Genomic DNA, 18,468 nt, shown 5'->3' with positions numbered 1-18,468 from the left:
ACAGCTGACAGTACTGACCTCAGCATGAGTCAATGTTCATTCGCTTTCCATTTTTATGATTTGAATTTATATTACTTTGGTGCTAGAATGACAAATTCAAAACAAAATAAAGGGGAAAAAATTGGATTGCCTCCAAATTGGAGCATCTAGCAGAGGCGGCAGAAGAGGATTCTGGGAGATGTCAACTCAGTCGCATCAACTACAGTGGGTTGCCGAGAAGAAGAAACAAAAATGTTTTAGAATGGGGGGGGGGGGGGGGGGGGGGGGCACAGTGGTTAGTACTGCTGCCTCACAGTTCAAGGGACTGGGGTTCAATTCCAGCCTCAGTTGACTGTTTGTGAGGAGTTTGCACTTTCTCCCATGTCTGCGTGGGTTTCCTCCGGGTGGTCCAGTTTCCACCCACAGTCTAAAGATGTGCAGGTTAGGTGGATAGGCCACACTAAATTGCCCCTTAGTGTCCAAACTAGTTAGGTGGGGTTACTAGGTTATGGGGATAGGGTGGAAGTGTGGGCTGAAGTAGGGTGCTCTTTCAAGGGCCAGTGTAGAATCGATGGGCCGAATGGCCTCCTTCTGCACTGTAAGTTTGATGATTCTATGATTACAATCAGATATAATGGTTATTATCCTCTATTGAACTCTCTATTACCTCCATTCTATTGCGTTGCATGGAGTTTGTGCCATTAATACTAGATTTGTTGTAAATTTTTAGTTGATTTGCAATAAAAGTGCAGTACAAAAAAATTGCTTATACTTTTGTACGTTTCAAAGTGGCTGTGAATCAGGGCTCATGGGTGAGATTTTTCAACTCGGTATAACCCATTGACTTGCACAGTTAAAAAAATCAGGCCCAATAAATCCTTGTAAATCTACTTTCAGTTTTTTGTGCTGTGAATTTCTATTTTGTTTTGGTGCTGGAATTCCAAATTCAAAACAAAATCAAGAAAGAAAAATGGATTGCACCCACATTGGAGCACCATCCTGGTGCAGTGAATGGAGCATGCAGCTAATGAGCCAGAGGCAGGGCCTTGGGAGTTGCCAGCTCCATTTGTCTAAAACTGGTGACCTGCGGGTTCCAGCCAGGGTCTCCGAGGCAGCTCGAATGCCCAAGGGACAAAGGAAATTTAGTTGGCTCAGGCACTGGCCCAGATGGTAACGAGTGTCTAGGATGGGTGGGAGTTGAGAGGCAATCAAGAGGCGGAAGAGTGAGTGACAGATGCAGTGTCTTGTTCCTTCTGCCTCACCGTAATGTGTAAATGGAACATTAATTACTATTCAGGTAGCAGCTTTCAGCATCTCTTCAAAGGAGGCTAGTTTTGTTGCCAAGCACCTGAAAATACTGACCTCGGTATTCGCTTCAGAATTTTAGAACAGGCTCCCTAACAGGCATTATGTCCCTTATATATTAATGTACAAAGGTTTGAGCCCTGTTTTGGGTGAGTTACCTGGTGCTTGGACAGAAAGGTTGACCAATATGATGGTGTATATACGCTTCAGCTGTAGAATTGATATACCTTCAGTTCAGAGGGAGGCAGAGAGAGCGAGTGAACATAGGCTTTATGATTCATGACCTTGCCGAGCTAGAGTCAGTAGTACAGATAAATGCCGCCCACAGGCGGCGGTCTATATTGGCCCCGGTGAGACGGAGCCATACCAGGGTTCAGTAGTACCTGGAAGCAGTTCATATCACCGCTTCCAGGTCTAGGTCACAGTTACAGTATCATGCATGCATTATGGTGAATACATTACCACATTCACCCCCTGTTAAAAAAATCAAGTCCAGCGGGGGTGATGTGGGGTCATTTCATATTCATCTATCTGGAGACGGTTTTGGTTCTCTTCGACCTCTCAGCTCTGTCGGTGCGGTGGGCACAGTTTATCGCAGGTTGGTGACTCCAGGGGCGTTGTGTCGAGCTTGAGCCTCCGTCCGGGGTGTCGGAGACGGTTTTGGGTGCGGGGGTAGGCAGGGGGGTGATGGTGGCAGCAGTGTTGGCGCGGGACAATACAGGAGACCCAGGGGAGTGTACGGAGCACTGTGGGTGGCTGTGGGCAGTGGAGAGGGGGGTGTAGGGCAGGAGGGCACGTTGGCGTGGGAACCAGCTGGCCCGCCAGATCCCGTAGGAGACCGTATCTTGCCGTCTGTCCTGGTGCGCGATGTAAGCGTACTGGGGTTGGCGTGGAGCAGCTGGACCCCCTCCACCAGGGGTCGGTATTCTGGCTCCTCATGTGCCTCTGAGAAGGACTGGTCCTGGAGTTTTTTCAGCCAAGATGGAAGCGAGACCCGAGATGGACTTCCTGGGGAAATAAACAACGATCGTGAGGGTCTCGTTCGTGGCCGTGCAGAAGAGCAATCTGATGGAGTGAGGGCTCAGGGTGGACCTCCTGCCAGCGGGAAATCGGGAGACTTCTAGACCTAAGGGCCAGAAGAACGGCCTTCCATACCGTCACGTTCTCCCTCTCCACCTGCCCATTTCCCTGCAGGCTATAGCTCGTAGTCTTGCTCGAGGCGATGCCTTTGCTGATCAGGTACTGACGTAGCTCATCGCTAATGAATGATGTGCCCCGGTCGCTGTGGACGTAGGCAGGGAAACCAAACAGTGTGAAGATGCTGTGCAGTGCCTTTATTACGGTGGCTGAGGTCATGTCAGGGCAGGGATGGTGAAGCGAAGCGGGAGTACTTATTGATGACGGTGAGAAAGTATATATTCCGGTTGGTGGAGGGGAGGGCCCTTTGAAGTCAATGCTTAGGTGCTCAAAGGGCCGGAGCCTTTACCAGCGGCTTTGTCTGGCCGGTAGAAGTGCGGTTTGCACTCCCGCAGACCGTGTCAGTCCCTGGTCATGGCCTTGACCACCTTGGTGGAGAAGGGCAGATTGCGGGCCTTAATGAACTGGATAAGCCGGGTGACCCCCGGGTGGCAGAGGTCATTTTTGGATAGCCCAAAGTCATCATCTTGTGCGCTGGCGCATGAGCTGCGGACAGGGCATCTGGGGGCTCGTTAAGCTTCCCAGGACAATACTTGATATTGTATTATTAGGTGGAGTTCGATCCTCCACCTCAAGATTTTATCATTTTTTTTGGCCCCGTTGGCGTTGTCAAACATGAAGGCTACCGATTGTTGGTCGTGACGAGGTGAACCTCCTATCGGCTAGGCAGTGCCTCCAGTGCCGCACGACTTCCACTATGGCTTGTGCTTCTTTCTCGACCGAGGGTGTCGAATTTTGGAAGCGTGGAGGGTCCTAGAGAAGAATGCTACAGGCCGGCCCGCCTGGTTGAGTGTGGCGGCCAGTGCGACATCTGACGCGTCGCACTCTACCTGAAAAGGATGGACTCATCCACCGCGTGCATTGCGGCCTTTGCGATGTCGCCTTGATGCGGCTGAGTCCGCTGGCCTCATCTGTCAGGGGAAAAGTGGTTGTTGAATAAGTGGGCGGCTTTGTCCGCATAGTTGGGGACCCACTGGGCGTAGTAGGAGAACAGCCCCGGCATCGTTTTAGGGCCTTGGGCTGTGGGGAGGGTGGGTGGGGGGGGGGGGGGGGGGGGGGGGGGGGGGGGGGGGGGTGGGGGGGGGGGGGGGGGGGGGGTGGGGTGGGGGGGGGGGGTTCTGTGTGGGGGCGCATACGGTCGGGTCGGGCCCTAGGAATCTGTTCTCTACGACATAGCCGAGGATGGCTAGTCGGGTAGTACGGAAGACACATTTTCTTTGTTGTATGTGAGATTGAGGGATCGGGCGGACTGGAGGAACCTCTGGAAGTTGGCGTCATGTCCTGCTGGTCATGGCCCACAGATGGTCACATTTTCCAAGTATGGGTATGTAGCCCGCAAACCGTACTGGTCCACCATTCGGTCCATCGTTCTCTGAAAGACCAAGACTCGGTTATGACGCCGAAGGGGACTCTGAGGAAGTGGAAAAGCCGACCGGCTGCCTCAAAAGCAGTGCAGTGGCGCTCTTCCGGGCGGATCGGGATCTGGTGGAGGCCGACTTCAGATCGACCATTGAGAAACACCGGTACTGCGCGATCTGGTTGACCATCTTCGCTATGCGGGGAGGGGGGTAAGCATCGAGTTGCGTGAATCGGTTAATTGTCTGGCTGTAGTCCACTCCATCCGATTCTTTTCCCCGTTCGGACGACCTCCACTTGCGCTCTCCAGGGGCTGTTGCCGGCCTCGGTGATCCCTTCACTCGACAGTCGCTGGACCTCCGACTTGATAAACGTCATGTCCAGCGAACTGTACCGCTTGCTCCTGGTGGCGATGGGCTTACAGTCAGGGGTGAGATTCGCAAAGATGAAGGGGAGGAGACCTTGAGGGTCACAGGCTGCACACCGTGAGGGGGAGCAACGGTCCGCTGACTGTAGGTCAGGCTTCAGTGGTTACATTGAAAGTCCAATCCGAGCAGTAGGGGGCGCAGAGGTGGAGAGGATGTAGAGCTTAAAACAAGCGTACCTCTGTGCCCTGCATCGCAAGATGGTGATACAGTATCCCCGATCTGAACCGAATGGGACCCGGAGGCAAGAGAGATTGTTTGGGAGGCTGGGTAGGTGTGGAGGGCGCAGCGCCTTACCATGTCGGGGTGGACAAAGCTCGCTCCCGGAGTCGAAAAGACATGGGGTCTCGTCCCGTTGACCCTAATGACCATCATGGAGTTCTTCAGCTGTTTTGGCTGCGACTTGTTGAGGGTGACTGCGCCCAGCTGCGGGTAGTCTGTGTGGTCGGTGGATCACAAGATGGCGGCCCCATGAGTCGCACATGTCGGGCTGGGGTAAAGATGGCGACCAAGATGGCCGCCCCCATCGGTCACACGCGTTGGTCTGTGCCAGGGCTGGCAGCCAAGATGGCGGCCCCCATGAGTCGCACATGTCGGTTAGTGTTGGGCCGGCGACCAAGATGGTGGCGTCCACGAGCCGCACGATGCCGATGACGCATCTGATGGGGGCGTTCCGGGCAGGCGCGCAGCCGCATTGCGGGGTCTGTGGGGCTGCGAGTCCATGGGTCGGCCTGGTGCATTTTCGATTCTGGGCCTTAGGCCGACCCAGACAGACTCTAGCGAAGTGCCCCTTCTTCCCACAATCGCCAGGGGGTTGACCCTGGCCGCAGAAGTAGCACTGCGGTTCCCCGGGCAGGGCTGGCAGATGCGTGGCACAGGCCTGCGATGGAATCAGGTCCGATGGGGCCGCGACGAGGTTGTCAACGAGGGGTTCACCAGGCCCGCGGGAAGGCGCTGAGGTGCTGGTAGGCCACATCTAGCGAGGTTGCTAGCTTTACCATGTCCCGCAGGTCAGAGGTCCCATTTTCCAGCAGGCGCAGCCTGATATAATTCGAGCGTACCTCCGCCATGTAGGTATCCCGGATCTGTGAGTTCATATGTTCCGCCGCCTTCTCATCTCGATAGCTGCGGTTCCTCACGAGTAGGGTCAGGGTTTCGAGATACTCGTCCAGCGATTTCCCGGCGCGTCGACGGCGTAGTAGAGGGTGTCTGGCGAACACCTCATTTACGGGTTTCACGAAGTGTGCCTTGAGAGTTGCGACCGCCGCCTGGTACATGGCCGCTTTCTCGATCATTACTGAGATTCGATGGCTCTCCGAGTGTGGAGGAGTCGCAGCTTGAGAGTCTCTGAGGGAGTTTTGGAAGAGTCGAGATAGGCCTCGATGCATCGGAGCCAATGTTCGAATATTTCCTTGGCTTCGGACGCGCGGGCGTCGGGAGTTTGAGCCTTTCTGGCTTTAGAGCGGCTTCCATAGTGCTGCCTATGACTAATAAATTGATATACCTTCAATTCACAGGGAGGCAGAGAGAGCAAGTGAACAGTAGGCTTTATTAGTCATGAACTTGCCTAGCCACAGCATCATGCATGCATTATGGTGAATACGTTCATCACAAGAATGTTTGCACATGCAGTACCTTCATGTTTACCTTCGTTGTTGGCCTTCATTGCAAGATGTTCCGAGTACAGAAGCAGGGATGTGTTGCTGCAATTATACAGAGCCTTGGTGAGGCCACACCTGGAATATCGTGTGCAATTTTGGTCTCCTTTTCTGAGGATGGATGTTCTTGCTCTCGAGGGAGTGCAGCGAAGGTTTACTAGACTGATTCCAGGGATGGCAGGACTGTCATGAGGAGGGATTGACTAGATTAGGATTGTTCTTGTTGGAGTTCAGAAGAATGAAGTGGGATCTCATAGAGACTTATAAAATTCTAACAGCACTAGACAGGGTAGATGCAGGGAAGATGTTCCCTATGATGGGTGGGTCAAGAACCAGGGGTCACAGTCTGGGAATTCAGGGTAAACCATTTCGGGCAGAGGTGAGGAGAGATTTCTTCACCCAAAGAGGTGGTGAACAGCAGGTAGTTGATGCAAAACATTGAATATATTCAAGAAGTGACTGATATAGCACTTGGGGAGAATGAGATCAAGACTATGGGGAGAAAGCAGGATTAGGCTATAGAGTTGGATGATCAGCCATGATCGTGATGAATGGCGGTGCAGGTTCGAAGGGCCAAAAGGCCTCCTCCTGCTCCTATCTTCTATGTATCTATGTATATATCTGTCATATTAGATGCACAGGTTCCTGTTTTATGCTGGGAAAATGAACACGGTGCCAACTAATTTCTAGGCTAAAAGGCCTTCTTTAATTGAGGCATTGGCATTTTGTACGTAGTGCTGCACCAGAGAACTTTGTTCACTAGATGGTCTTGCACACATTTGCTGGACAAATGGCTGTAAAGTTGTGCAGGACCAATAGCTAAATTTGATGCGCATTCCTGGTAGATGAGGCAGTCTTCAAAGTTCACAAAGTTGGCGGAGCTACAGACCCTGTTGAAAAATATGCATTGTGTCATCTTTAATCGAACAGTACTTTGCCAATTCTGTTTCTTCCACAGCACCATTCTAATTAAGTTTGAACTGATATATTGTGAATTACGAGTTGAAAAATAAATAGGAGTGACAGCGGCTACAGACGATATCCACTAATTAGAGATTGCCAATAATTCCACTTCTGAGCAGGTTTTTATTTGAACACAGTTTTTAAATATCTGCTTTGTTGAACGTTTTGAAAGGTTTGTGCTGTCAGTTTACTTAAATGAGAAGCAACAACTAAAAAGTGAAAAACGTCATTCTGAGAAACAAGGAACAGTATTTGATGCTCTCACCTGTGGAAGGTTTGGTGATGGGGGCATTTATTGTTTATTATTTAATAATAAAATCTGTCACATGTTTCAAGGTACAGTGAAAAATATTATTCTGTGTATAGACCTGCCAGATCACTCCTTACATACATACATAAATACAACATAAAAAATAATTACAACAGTAAAAAAGGAAAAATACATAAAAAGATCAGTTTAGTATAGAGACGGGCCATTCAAGAGTATAGTAGCATCAGGAAAAAAGTTGTTTTTGAATACACTAGAACAACTTGGGGCAGCACAGTAGCATTGTGGATAGCACAAATGCTTCACACTCCAGGGTCCCAGGTTCGATTCTCGGCTTGGATCACTGTCTGTGTGGAGTCTGCACGTTCGCCCCGTGTGTGCGTGGGTTTCCTCCGGGTGCTCCGGTTTCCTCCCACAGTCCAAAAATGTGCAGGTTAGGTGGATTGGCCATGCTAAATTGCCCTAAGTGCCCAAAATTGCCCTCAGTATTGGGTGGGGTTACTGGGTTATGGGGATAGGGTGGAGATGTGGGCCTAGGGAGGGTGCTCTTTCCAAGAGCCAGTGCAGACTTGATGGGCCGAATGGCGTCCTTCTGTACTGTAAATTCTATGAACTTCTCAAGCTTTTGTATCTTCTGCCCGATGTAAGAAGTTGGAGAAAAGGATAACCAGGATGGAAGGGGTCTCAGATGGGAGGGTGGCCGGTGGGGACACTGCCGCCTTCCCACTACTGTCTTAGCGAAGTCTATGATGGGAAGACCTTTGGACTGCCTTCCAGCCCTGCGGCCCATTGAGGCCTTTAATTTGGCAATTAATGCCTACTTAAGAGTCTTGTCCTGTCATTCCTGGTAGTCACCCAGCAGCAGATGAGAGATTCAGTAGGCAGGCAGCCCAAAAAGCAAAGCTGCCCGGATTACGTTCAGGCTCCTGGAATTGGTTGCACATTCAAAGGCACTCAAAGAACAATGCAGCACAGAGCCTAATTGATGATAATAATTTAATAATCTTTATTAGTGTCACAAGTAGGTTTACATTAACACTGCAATGCAGTTACTATGAAAAACCCCTAGTCGCCACATTCTGGCACCTGTTCGGGTACACCGAGGGAGAGAATATTCAATTCACCTAACAGCACGTCTTTCGGGACTCATGGAGGAAACCGGAGCGCCCGAAGGAAACCCACGCAGACACAGGGTGAACGTGCAGACGCTGCACAGACAGTGACCCAAGCCGGGAATTGAACTCGGGTCCCTGACGCCGTGAAGCAACAGTGTTATCCACTGCGCTGCCATGCCAAGCACATTGTCTAATTTAAACAATAATGATACAGTTGCAGGAAACCAGGGGCCTGCTCAGAGTCGCCAGCTTGACCATGCTGCTGATTTCCCACCAACCCCTCCCCCTGCAACTCCAACCCTGTGATACCCCTCCTGCCAACACTCACCTTTTGCCTGGGTTCCTCAGGTGGGTGTAGTATCGCCAGAAGCAGCCACCCACCCCAGTGGCACTGCCGAGCAATGAAAAGCTGCCCGTCTCCGATTAGCTGGCAGCTCTTGGTGGGCAGGACCTCCATCCCTGTGGTCCTTGATCCTGGGAAGGGCTCGCTGCTGCCCAGTTAAGTGTTTGATTAGCAAAAGATGTAATGGGCCTCCTCGAAATGGGGTGTCGTGGGGCCCTCACTATCTCTCCAGCTGGCAAGTGAGATCCACATCGCCCCTATGAAATACTGTCTGAGAACAGCATTGGTGTGCTAGCAATATGGTCAAGTTCTTTAATATTTCTTTCACAAACCTTGGCATTGATTCTTGATGACATAATTTCTCTTCACTGCTTGAGCTTATCTTTGTAGCTGCAAGTCAGAATGAGATCAGCTGCAATTTTCAGAAATATTCACTATGTACAATTTCACTCGATTTTTGATTAGTATCACCGGATCTCTAAATTAATTTCTGCTTAATCTGATGAGGGTTGATGACTATGGGTGACCCTGTCTCAATTTTGCATTTGCTTTGGATGTTTTTTAATTAGACTGTTTTGCATCCTGATCAGGATAGATTACTTCATGGTTCCGGTTACATTTTTGATTGAATTAGTAATTTGATATGAAAATTAAATGGAATGTATATCTGTCATGATACCACGGCTCAAGCAGTCGTGAATTATACTTGTCATAAAATTTGCTGTTCAGTCCTACTGCACAGGTCCTGTGTTTGAACTAGCACAGCTTGCAGGGGAGTGCTGGCTTTGTTTGATTGATAACTTAACCTGGGGCACAATTCTACGATCACACACTGGCTGTTTTGCAGGGTGGCCTTCCTCCCGCCCTCCTGCCTGCCCCTAACCAGGCGGGTGGGGTGGGCGGAGGTGCATGAAGCCTCGGTAGCCTGAGCATCCTCACCCTGATTAAGGCCCTTAATCGCTATTACATATGGGATACCCCCTCCAAGGTCTGCTCCCCGTGGATACACCTTCCCCACCAGTCTCTCCATCAAGACTTCCACTCCCTTATCCCCAACCACCCCGCCAAACCTCCACCGCACAGACCTCACCTCCTTTCCCTGCCATCAGACTACCCACACCTACCTGCTCCAATCCAATCAGATTGTCCATCAGCTTTCTGCAGTGGAACCTCTGCCTGAATGAGGAGCAATTGTCCCGTCTCTAGCCAATTAATACCCCTCAGAGTGATTCATCAGGTGGCAGAGTGGGAAATCCCACCATTCGAAAAGTCCTGCCTCTGATCTTTCTTTAAAGAGATTTTTCAATGCCTGTATGTTTATTTAAGATTAAGAGCTGTGGTGTGGTTAAAAGTATTTTGTCATTATTACCATGAATGGATGTGATTGATTAACAGCTTTATGAAAATGTAAGTGGGGCAATATGTTCCAATGTGAATGTTATGGCCCTTTTCTCTTTTTAGTTTCTGAATTAGGACTGGAATTCCCTATGGCTCACGACTCCTGTGAGGTAGCTTTGCAAAAATCTTGTCCTTAACCTCCCTGTTAGTTTCATGAAGTTAATACATTTGTAAATTAATTGTCGAATATACACCCCATAGAAAGCCATGTAACAAACAGAGTAAGTACCCATTAAATCTTATAATATTTGTCAATACAGAAGCAAAACACTGCAGATGCTGGAAATCTGAAATAAAAATAGAGAATGCTGGAAATACTGAGCATTTGTGGAGAAAGAACCAGAGTTAATGGGTGGAATTTAATGGAGCCTATTGGGCAGAAGAGAGGAGGCGGCAGTGGAGGAGGAGGTGGTATTGACGCTGGACTAATAATCCAGAGAGCCAGGATAATGATATGGGGACCCAGGTCCCAGGATCGAATCCCACCTTGGCACGTGATGGAATTTGAGCCTAATAAAATATCTGGAATAAAATGTCTAATGATGACCATGAAACCATTGTTGATTGTCGTAAAAATCCATCTGGTTCTAATGCCCTTTCCCTAATGGAAAGGAAATCTGCCATCCTTACCTGGTCTGGCCCACATGTGGCTCCACACCCACAACAATGTGGTTGACTTTTAAATGCCCTCTAAAATGGCCAAGCAAGCCACTCAACCCCTTCAAAAAAGGAATGAAACCAGGCACTAGAAACGACAATGGCAAACCCAACACTCCAAAGTCCTCCTTACTAACATCTGGGGGCTTGTGCCAAAGTTGGGAGAATTGTCTCACATACCAATTAAGCAACAGCCTGACATAGTCATAGTCACAGAATCATATCTTACAGACAATGTCCCAGACACCACCATCTTCATTCCTGTCCCACCGGCAGGACAGAGCCAGGAGAGGTGGCGAGATGTTGGGTATGGGTTAAGAGACATTCCAATTGCATGTCAAATTGATGTTAAGTATCCAATAATTGACACTGATATGTAAAGGAGTTGCAGGTGGCACTTGTGGTGGTGATAGAGTTTTGTATAGAGTGTGTTCAAGGAAACTAAAGGTGTTTGGGAAAGGAGCAGAACTCTTGACACTTTACTCAACAGCAGCCAGAAGCTAACAGGGGATATCTCAACATCGACTCTGGACCACATGAAATCTCATGGCTTCAGGTTTAAACATGGGCAGGGAAACCTCCTGCTGATTACCACATACCGGCCACCATCAGCTGATGAATCAGTACTCCTCCATGTTGAACACCACTTAGAGGAAGCACTGAGCGTGGCAAGGGCGCAGAATATGATCTGGGCGGGGTCTATCACTAAGATGGCTAGGTACTAACATCACAGACTGAGCTGGCCGAGGCCTAATAGACACAGCTGTTAGACAGGGGCTGCAGATGGTGGTGAGGGAACCAACAAGACTTGACCTCATCTTCACCGATCTGCCTGCTGCAGAAGCATCTAGTATCGGTAGAAGTGACAGTCCTTGTGGAGACAATGTCCCGTCTTCACATAGAGGATACCCTCCATCGTGTCGTGCGGCACTGCCACCATGCTAAATGGTATTGATTTCAAACAGATCTAGCAACTCGACTGGGCATCCATGAAGTGCTGTGGGCCTTCAGTAGCAGCAGAATTTGATTCAACCACAGTCTGCAACCACATGGCCCGGCATATCCCCACTCTAACATTACCACCAAGCTAGGGGATCAACCCTGGTTCAATGAAGAGTGCAGGAGAGCATGCCAGGAGCAACATCAGTCATACTGAAAAGTGAGGTGTCAACCTGGTGAAGCTACAACACAGGACTATTTGTGTTACAAACAGCATTAGCAGCAAGTAATAGACAGAACTAAGCGATTGCACAACAACGCATCAGATCTAAACTCTGTAGTCCTGCCACATCCAGCCATGAATGGTGGTGGACAATTAAACAACTCACTGGAGGCGGGGCTCCACAAATATCCCCATCCTCAATGATGGAGGAGCCCAGCACATATGTGCAAAAGACAAAGCTGAGGAATTATCAACAATCTTCAGCCAGAAGTGCCAAGTGGATGATCAATCTCGGTCTCCTGTGGAGGTCCCCAACATCACAGATGTCAGTCTTCAGTCAATACGATTCACTCCACGTGATATCAAGAGACAAACAGTGGCAGCCATGTGTACCATCTACAAGATGCACTGCAGTAACTCACCAAGTTTCCTTAGACAGCACCTTCCAAACCCCTGACAACTACCATCTAGAAGGACAGGAGCAGCAGATACCTGGGAATCCCACCACCTGGAGGTTCCCCTCCAAGTGACTCAGCACCCTGACTTGGAAATATATCTTACCACGCCAGGTTAAAGTCCAACAGGTTTGTTTCGAATCACTAGCTTTCGGAGCGCAGCTCCTTCCTCAGGTGAATGAGGAGGTAGGTTCCACAAACACATATATACACAAATTCAATGATACAAGATGATACTTTGAACGTGCGTTTTTGCGGGTAATTAAGTCTTTACAGGTCCAGATGGTACGACTGGAAAGAGGGATAATCACAGGTTAAAGAGGTGTGAATTGTCTCAAGCCAGGACAGTTGGTAGAATTTTGAAAGCCCAGGCCAGATGGTGGGGGGTGAATGTAATGCGACACAAATCCAAGGTCCCAGTTGAGGCCATACTCATGCGTGTAGAGCTTGGCTATCAGATTCTGCTGGTGTTTTAAGACTTCTTATATGCCCACCCCAGTCCAATGCCGGCATCTCCACATCATGGAAATATATTGACGTTCCTTCACTGTCGTTGGGGCAACATCCTGGACCTCTTCCCAAACAGCACAGTGGATATCTACCCTTCATAGACTGCAGCGGTTCAAGAAGGCAATTCACCACCACCTACTGAAGGGCAACTAGGGATGGGCAATAAATGCTGCCCTAACCAGCGGCCAACATCCCGTAAATGATTTTTTTTTTTTTTTAAACTGTATCAGATTTCTGGCATTGGGAAAAATGTCCTTCAATAAATTGAAGGTGGGAAAGGTTCATCTAACCTGTCTTTGGCAGGATGTCACTTGTTAATTGGTAGTCATTGATAAGCCACTTAAGAGCAATTATCCATGAGCATTTCAGAATTTAGTGGTGGCTTAGTGACTTAATGTGACTCACAGTGGGAGGCGGGGAATGTAGTGGTTTTGTCACTGGATCGTAATCCAGTGACCCAGGGCAAGATTGGGGGGGACCTGGGTTCAAATCCCATCATGGCAGATGGTGAAATTATGAGGACCATGAAACCATTGTCTGATTCACTAGGTGAAATGTGCTACTGTTGCCTGGTCTGCGCTACACATGACTGCAGATCCATAACAATGCGGCTGACACTCAAATGCCCTTTGAAATGGAGAGTAATTAGAGACAGGCAATAAATGCTGGCCCAGCCAGTGCCGCCCACATCCTGACAATGGATTTTTTTTTAAATGGGGCTGCTGAAGGCCATCGAACAAATCCCATCCGGTTTGCCTGCAGCCTTCCAGGAGGTACCCTCATTATCAGACACCTGGTATTGGGATGGATGTGCCACTGAAAGTCATACCGTGCACTTGCATATAACTCCTCCACCCCACCCCACATCACTGGCGACTCCCTCCCTGGTGTCCCCACCACGTCCACTCCTCTATGTCCTGGGATCCAGTGGTGATCCTCTGGCTGGGCCTCGGAGCATTACAGATGCCAGCCAACGCTTCCAATGGCCCTATCAGCAATGGAAAGTTACCAGCTTCTAATTGGCCAGCAGTTCTTGGGGCGGGATTTCCATCCACTGGGGAGGACAGTGTCTGGCAGGCCCGATACTGGTCAGGTAAGGGTGCTTAGGACCCTGTTGCTGCACTAAATCACAGTTAGCTTTTCAGGATGACTTGTGTGAGAGATCATCGTCCATATCATCTGGTCTCTGCATCATTGGAGTCGGGATGTATCGGGACCCCACAGACATCCCCTGAGCCACAGACTACCCCCTCAACCCAATCCGACTACCCCAGTCCACCTGCCACACTATACACCTGCCACCTCACCCACCTACCACCTAACCTAGCTGCCACCGTAACTATTTAACTTACCCACCTACACATCCTACAGCCCTACCCCTTTACTTATTCATCCACTCACCCATTCATCCATTTACTAACGTTCACACTGGTTATTTACACTATGCTTCCAGCAGCTAGTGTTGTAAAAGTGGGCATCGTGGCCTTCCCCACCGATGCTACAACACTGCAATGGAATTCTCTGAGGGATGCCTGTGCTCTGCATATCTGGAGAAATCGGGCTCTGAAGACCCAGCAAACAAATGCGAAGTAGCGTCGAGATGTGGAAAAGTTCAAGCGGCAGGGGCAATCCAATGATGATTGTCACTTCACTGAAGATCCAGATCCATTTAAAGTACATTGGAAGTAATTTACAACTTGACTGCCTGGGCAATAATGTGACAAAGAGAATTGTCTGCCTGTTGTAGAACTGGCCAATATTTATTCATATTGATTTCAACAGACTGACAATCTGACATGTTACACAACAGGCAGACGACCTCTTTGCTAGATTACTGCCTGGATGGCAAAATGGATAATTATCTCCGCTATGGATTAATAAACTTTACGATAGTATAGTTTTTGTTACATGGAGTAAACCACCAATGTGGCACCTTTTTGTCTGGCAGCATCCTGTTTATGCCTAGGAATGCATTGGTAAAGCGACAAAAATCGGCATTAAACACCTGCTTAGCTGGCGGTATTTTTGGGTCGACTTCGATTTGAGCGTCAATTCCTCCCATCGAAAATGGATGGAGCTCTTTTAAATAATTGTCATTGGTGGTCAACTAACACCGTTCGGACTCCCTAAAATTATTCTTATGTCATTCAGCATTGCTACTGCTATGTCATGAAGCCACCCATAAACCACAGGCATTAATATTGGGTGGAGGCCATTGCAGTGCTATTTAAAGAGATCATTATCTGCAGTTAAGGAAAGCTAGGAGGAAGTCTGACACTCATTTTTGCTACAGCCTCTTGGGAGTTTTGAATCTTAAAAGCCTCCACGAACAACATCACCTTGCAGCTGCAGATGCTCGTAAAGATTCCGTGCCACTGAAATCTGCCGCTCCATTTAACCCTTTTCTAAGGGAGCGGAAAACTGCAAATGTGATCCATTATTCAAGAAGTGAGGGAGGGATAAGGTTTACCATCTTTGTCGGGAAGGTACTCAAATCTGTTTTCAGGGACAGAGTAACTGAGACTTTGGTAATTATTTAGATTAAAGAGAGTCAGCATTGATTTGTGAAGAGTAGGTCATTTCCACTTTTGAAAAGGTCACTAATTTGGTGAATATGGATGTTGATGAGGTTTTGCACAGCGGTCTGCTGAAGCACAGAGATTCGAATTAACCTTGAGATGTGTTGGTGATGGATTCAGATGATTTTGGATAAAATTAGTGTTTTCTGACCTTTAAAATGCAGGGGCCGGATTCAGCGATCGGGCGGAGAATGGATTCTGACACCAGAATCGGTGCCGGCGCCGCTTTGACCCCGGTCCGCCATGCTCCGCCCCTCCAAACCGGCATCATCATGATGCACGGCGCGCGCCATTTCAAAGCTGTTGCCGCATCGTCAGCCAGCCCACCTGCGATGCTCAGACCCGTTAGGCCAAGTTCCGGACGGTGCGGGCCATGTGCGGTCCCAGCGGTCAGGAACCCGGTGTGCTGGCTGCGGACAGTGTCCAGCCTCGCCACAGTCAGCCGGGTTCCGTGCCGCTGGCCGGGGGGGGGGGGGGGGGGGGGGGGGGGCTTCTGCTAGGGCTGGGGGGATTGGTAGGGGTGGCCAATGGATAGGCTGTGGGATCACGGTTGGCGGGTCAGGGTTCAAACACGACCAGCGCCATGTTTTACAGCGCGACCGGTACAGGTCATCAGCCCTGCGCATGTGTGGCCTGGGACCCGGACATTTTCCGGCACGATCCGCGGGAGTTTCATGTGGTGCCGGTGCTAGCCCTCACCGCAATCGATGAGGGTTTTGCGCCGAATTTCCTGTCGTTAAGCCTCCCCCGGATTCTCCGATCACGCCAGCACTTAGCCTCAGAAATGGAGAATCCAGCCCAGGATATTCACCAGGAACCCAGACCAGAGCTCACCTTTTCACTTTATATACTAACGATTTGGGCAAACAAATAGTGAGTTGTATATGCAAATTTGCCGTTGACACTGTTATGGGGCATAGTTGTTTTGCACTGATTGGAGCAGAAAGTCAGCGCCTGCTCACTCTGATTCCATGTCATGTCAACCCCTGTACCTCCAGCTCACTATGAGCAATGCCGCGGGAGATCTACTAACACCACATTATTCAAAGGTCATAGTGTCCATGAGAAAATCACCCCATAATTTGATTCAAATAATTTAGAACAAGGCTTGAGTCAGATTTCATGGGTCAGTAATTTCAGCATCTGATATTGTAAATGAAGTCAACAATACCGATTTCAGTTTTCTAAAACTAAAACATGTCAAATAAACACAGTGATCTCCATTATTTTGGAGGGAACCCTGTCTCCTGCAGGACTCTGGCAATAATAATAAAGATAGCCACTATTTCCGAAATTAAGGGTTTGAAATTTGTCTCTGATGGTGGTGTAAAATAGGTCATATAGGCTCAAAATGTGTTATACCACAGCACCTAATACTTAATTCCATTGCAATGATGGATCTAAATATCAGGCACTGGGTATAATGGGCATCTGAACCGGTACCACCCATTATTTCGTTAGACAGCACCTTCCAAACCAATGACCACTACCATCTGGATGGAAGAGAGCAGCAGATGCATGGGGACACTAATGCCTGGAGGTTCCCCTCCAAGGCATACACCATCTTGACTTGGAAATATATTACCCTTCCTTCACTGTCACTGGGTCAAAATGCTGGCACTCGCTCCCTAACAGCTCTGTGGGTGTACCTGCACAGGGACTGCAGCTTTTCAAGAAGGCAGCTCATCACCACCTTCTCTAGAGCAATTAGGGATGGGCAAAAAATGTTGGCCTAGCCAGTGAAGCCCATATTCCATGAATGAGTACTGAACATATTCTGTCCCTAAACGTTTCCATGTGCAAAGAAGATTAAAAGTTACTGCAGAATTTTGCACAAATCACTGATATAAGGTGGGGAAAATAGCAACCAGTTTGGATATTGGGTAGCATGGTAGCACAGTGGTTAGCACTGTTGCTTCACAGCGCCAGGGTCCCAGTTCGATTCCCGACTTGGGTCACTATCTGTGTGGAGGTTGCATATTCTCCCCGTGTCTCCGTGGGTTTCCTCCGGATTCTCCGATTTCCTCCAACAGTCCCGAAAGACGTGCTGTCAGACAATTTGGACATTCCAAATTCTCCCTCTGTGTACTCGAACAGGCGCCGGAATGTGGTGATTAGGGGATTTTTACAGTAACTTTATTGCAGTGTTAATGTGAGCTTACTTGTGACAATAAAGATTATTAAAGCTCCCACAAGCAGAAATGTGATCGTGGTGACATGATCTGTTTATTGATCATGCGGTTGAGGGATAAATATTGGCCAGGATATTGAGAATAATGCTCCTTCTTCAAAACAGTCTCATTATCATTTCCATTCACCTGAGAGGGTAGACAGGGCCTTGGGATAACCTTTCAGCCAAAAGACAGCACACTTGGCAGCAACTCTCCTTCAGTGCCAGGTGGATCTAGTGTCCATGTTTCTGGAGTGGGACTTGAACTCACAACCTTCTGTCTCAGAGGCAAGAGTGCTAACTGTGAACAAAGGCTGGTACACAATGAAAACATATTGAATATGACATTACCATTGTGCGTATTGAGCAATCTGATTTTAACATTGATCAGCGTTATCATTATTTGTGTGACGAAAACGCCATCTACAGTCTTTTTTATGTAATTACAAGGATTTTATTTTCATGGAACACAGAACATGCAGTGCAGAAGGAGGCCATTTGGCCCATCGAGTCTGCACCAACCCACTTAAGCCCTCACTTCCACCCTATCTCTGTAACCCAATAACCCCATCAACATTTTTTTTTGGTCACTAAGGGCAATTTGTCATGGCCAATTCACCTAATCTGCACGTCCTTGGACTGTGGGAGGAAACCAGAGCACCCGGAGGAAACCCACGCACACACGGGGAGAACGTGCAGATTCAGCACAGACAGTGACCCAGCGGGGAATTGAACCTGGGACCCTGGCTCTGTGAAGCAACAGTGCTATCCACTGTGCTACTGTGCTGCATTTCATTTCACTAAATGACCTATTTTTATTTTGCTTTATAACTAAAGCACAAGTCAACTCATAAGAAAGAGTGATTAATTGGTTCACCCTGAAAGAAACTGGTTAATTCTGGAAGAAAAAGAGATGAATGTTGCACAG

At 48.6% G+C, this 18,468-nt stretch overlaps 1 protein-coding gene across 1 annotated transcript in view; it reads left to right on the top strand.

Annotated features, from left to right (window-relative positions):
- Nucleotides 1-10,144, top strand: part of LOC119977218 — a 469,907-nt gene extending 459,763 nt beyond the window's left edge. Inside the window, exons 11-12 of the mRNA XM_038817936.1 lie at nt 7,070-7,219; nt 10,071-10,144. Coding sequence (XP_038673864.1) covers nt 7,070-7,219; nt 10,071-10,144 — 224 coding nt within the window. The remainder of the gene's footprint in view (nt 1-7,069; nt 7,220-10,070) is intronic.
- The last annotated feature ends 8,324 nt before the right edge of the window (nt 10,145-18,468 follow it).

The sequence above is a fragment of the Scyliorhinus canicula genome, chromosome 14 (assembly GCF_902713615.1).
Source record: "Scyliorhinus canicula chromosome 14, sScyCan1.1, whole genome shotgun sequence".
In the NCBI taxonomy this organism is placed as follows: Eukaryota; Metazoa; Chordata; class Chondrichthyes; order Carcharhiniformes; family Scyliorhinidae; genus Scyliorhinus; species Scyliorhinus canicula.
Note: the sequence above shows the minus strand (reverse complement) of the source record. Positions and strands in the feature narration are given on the sequence as shown.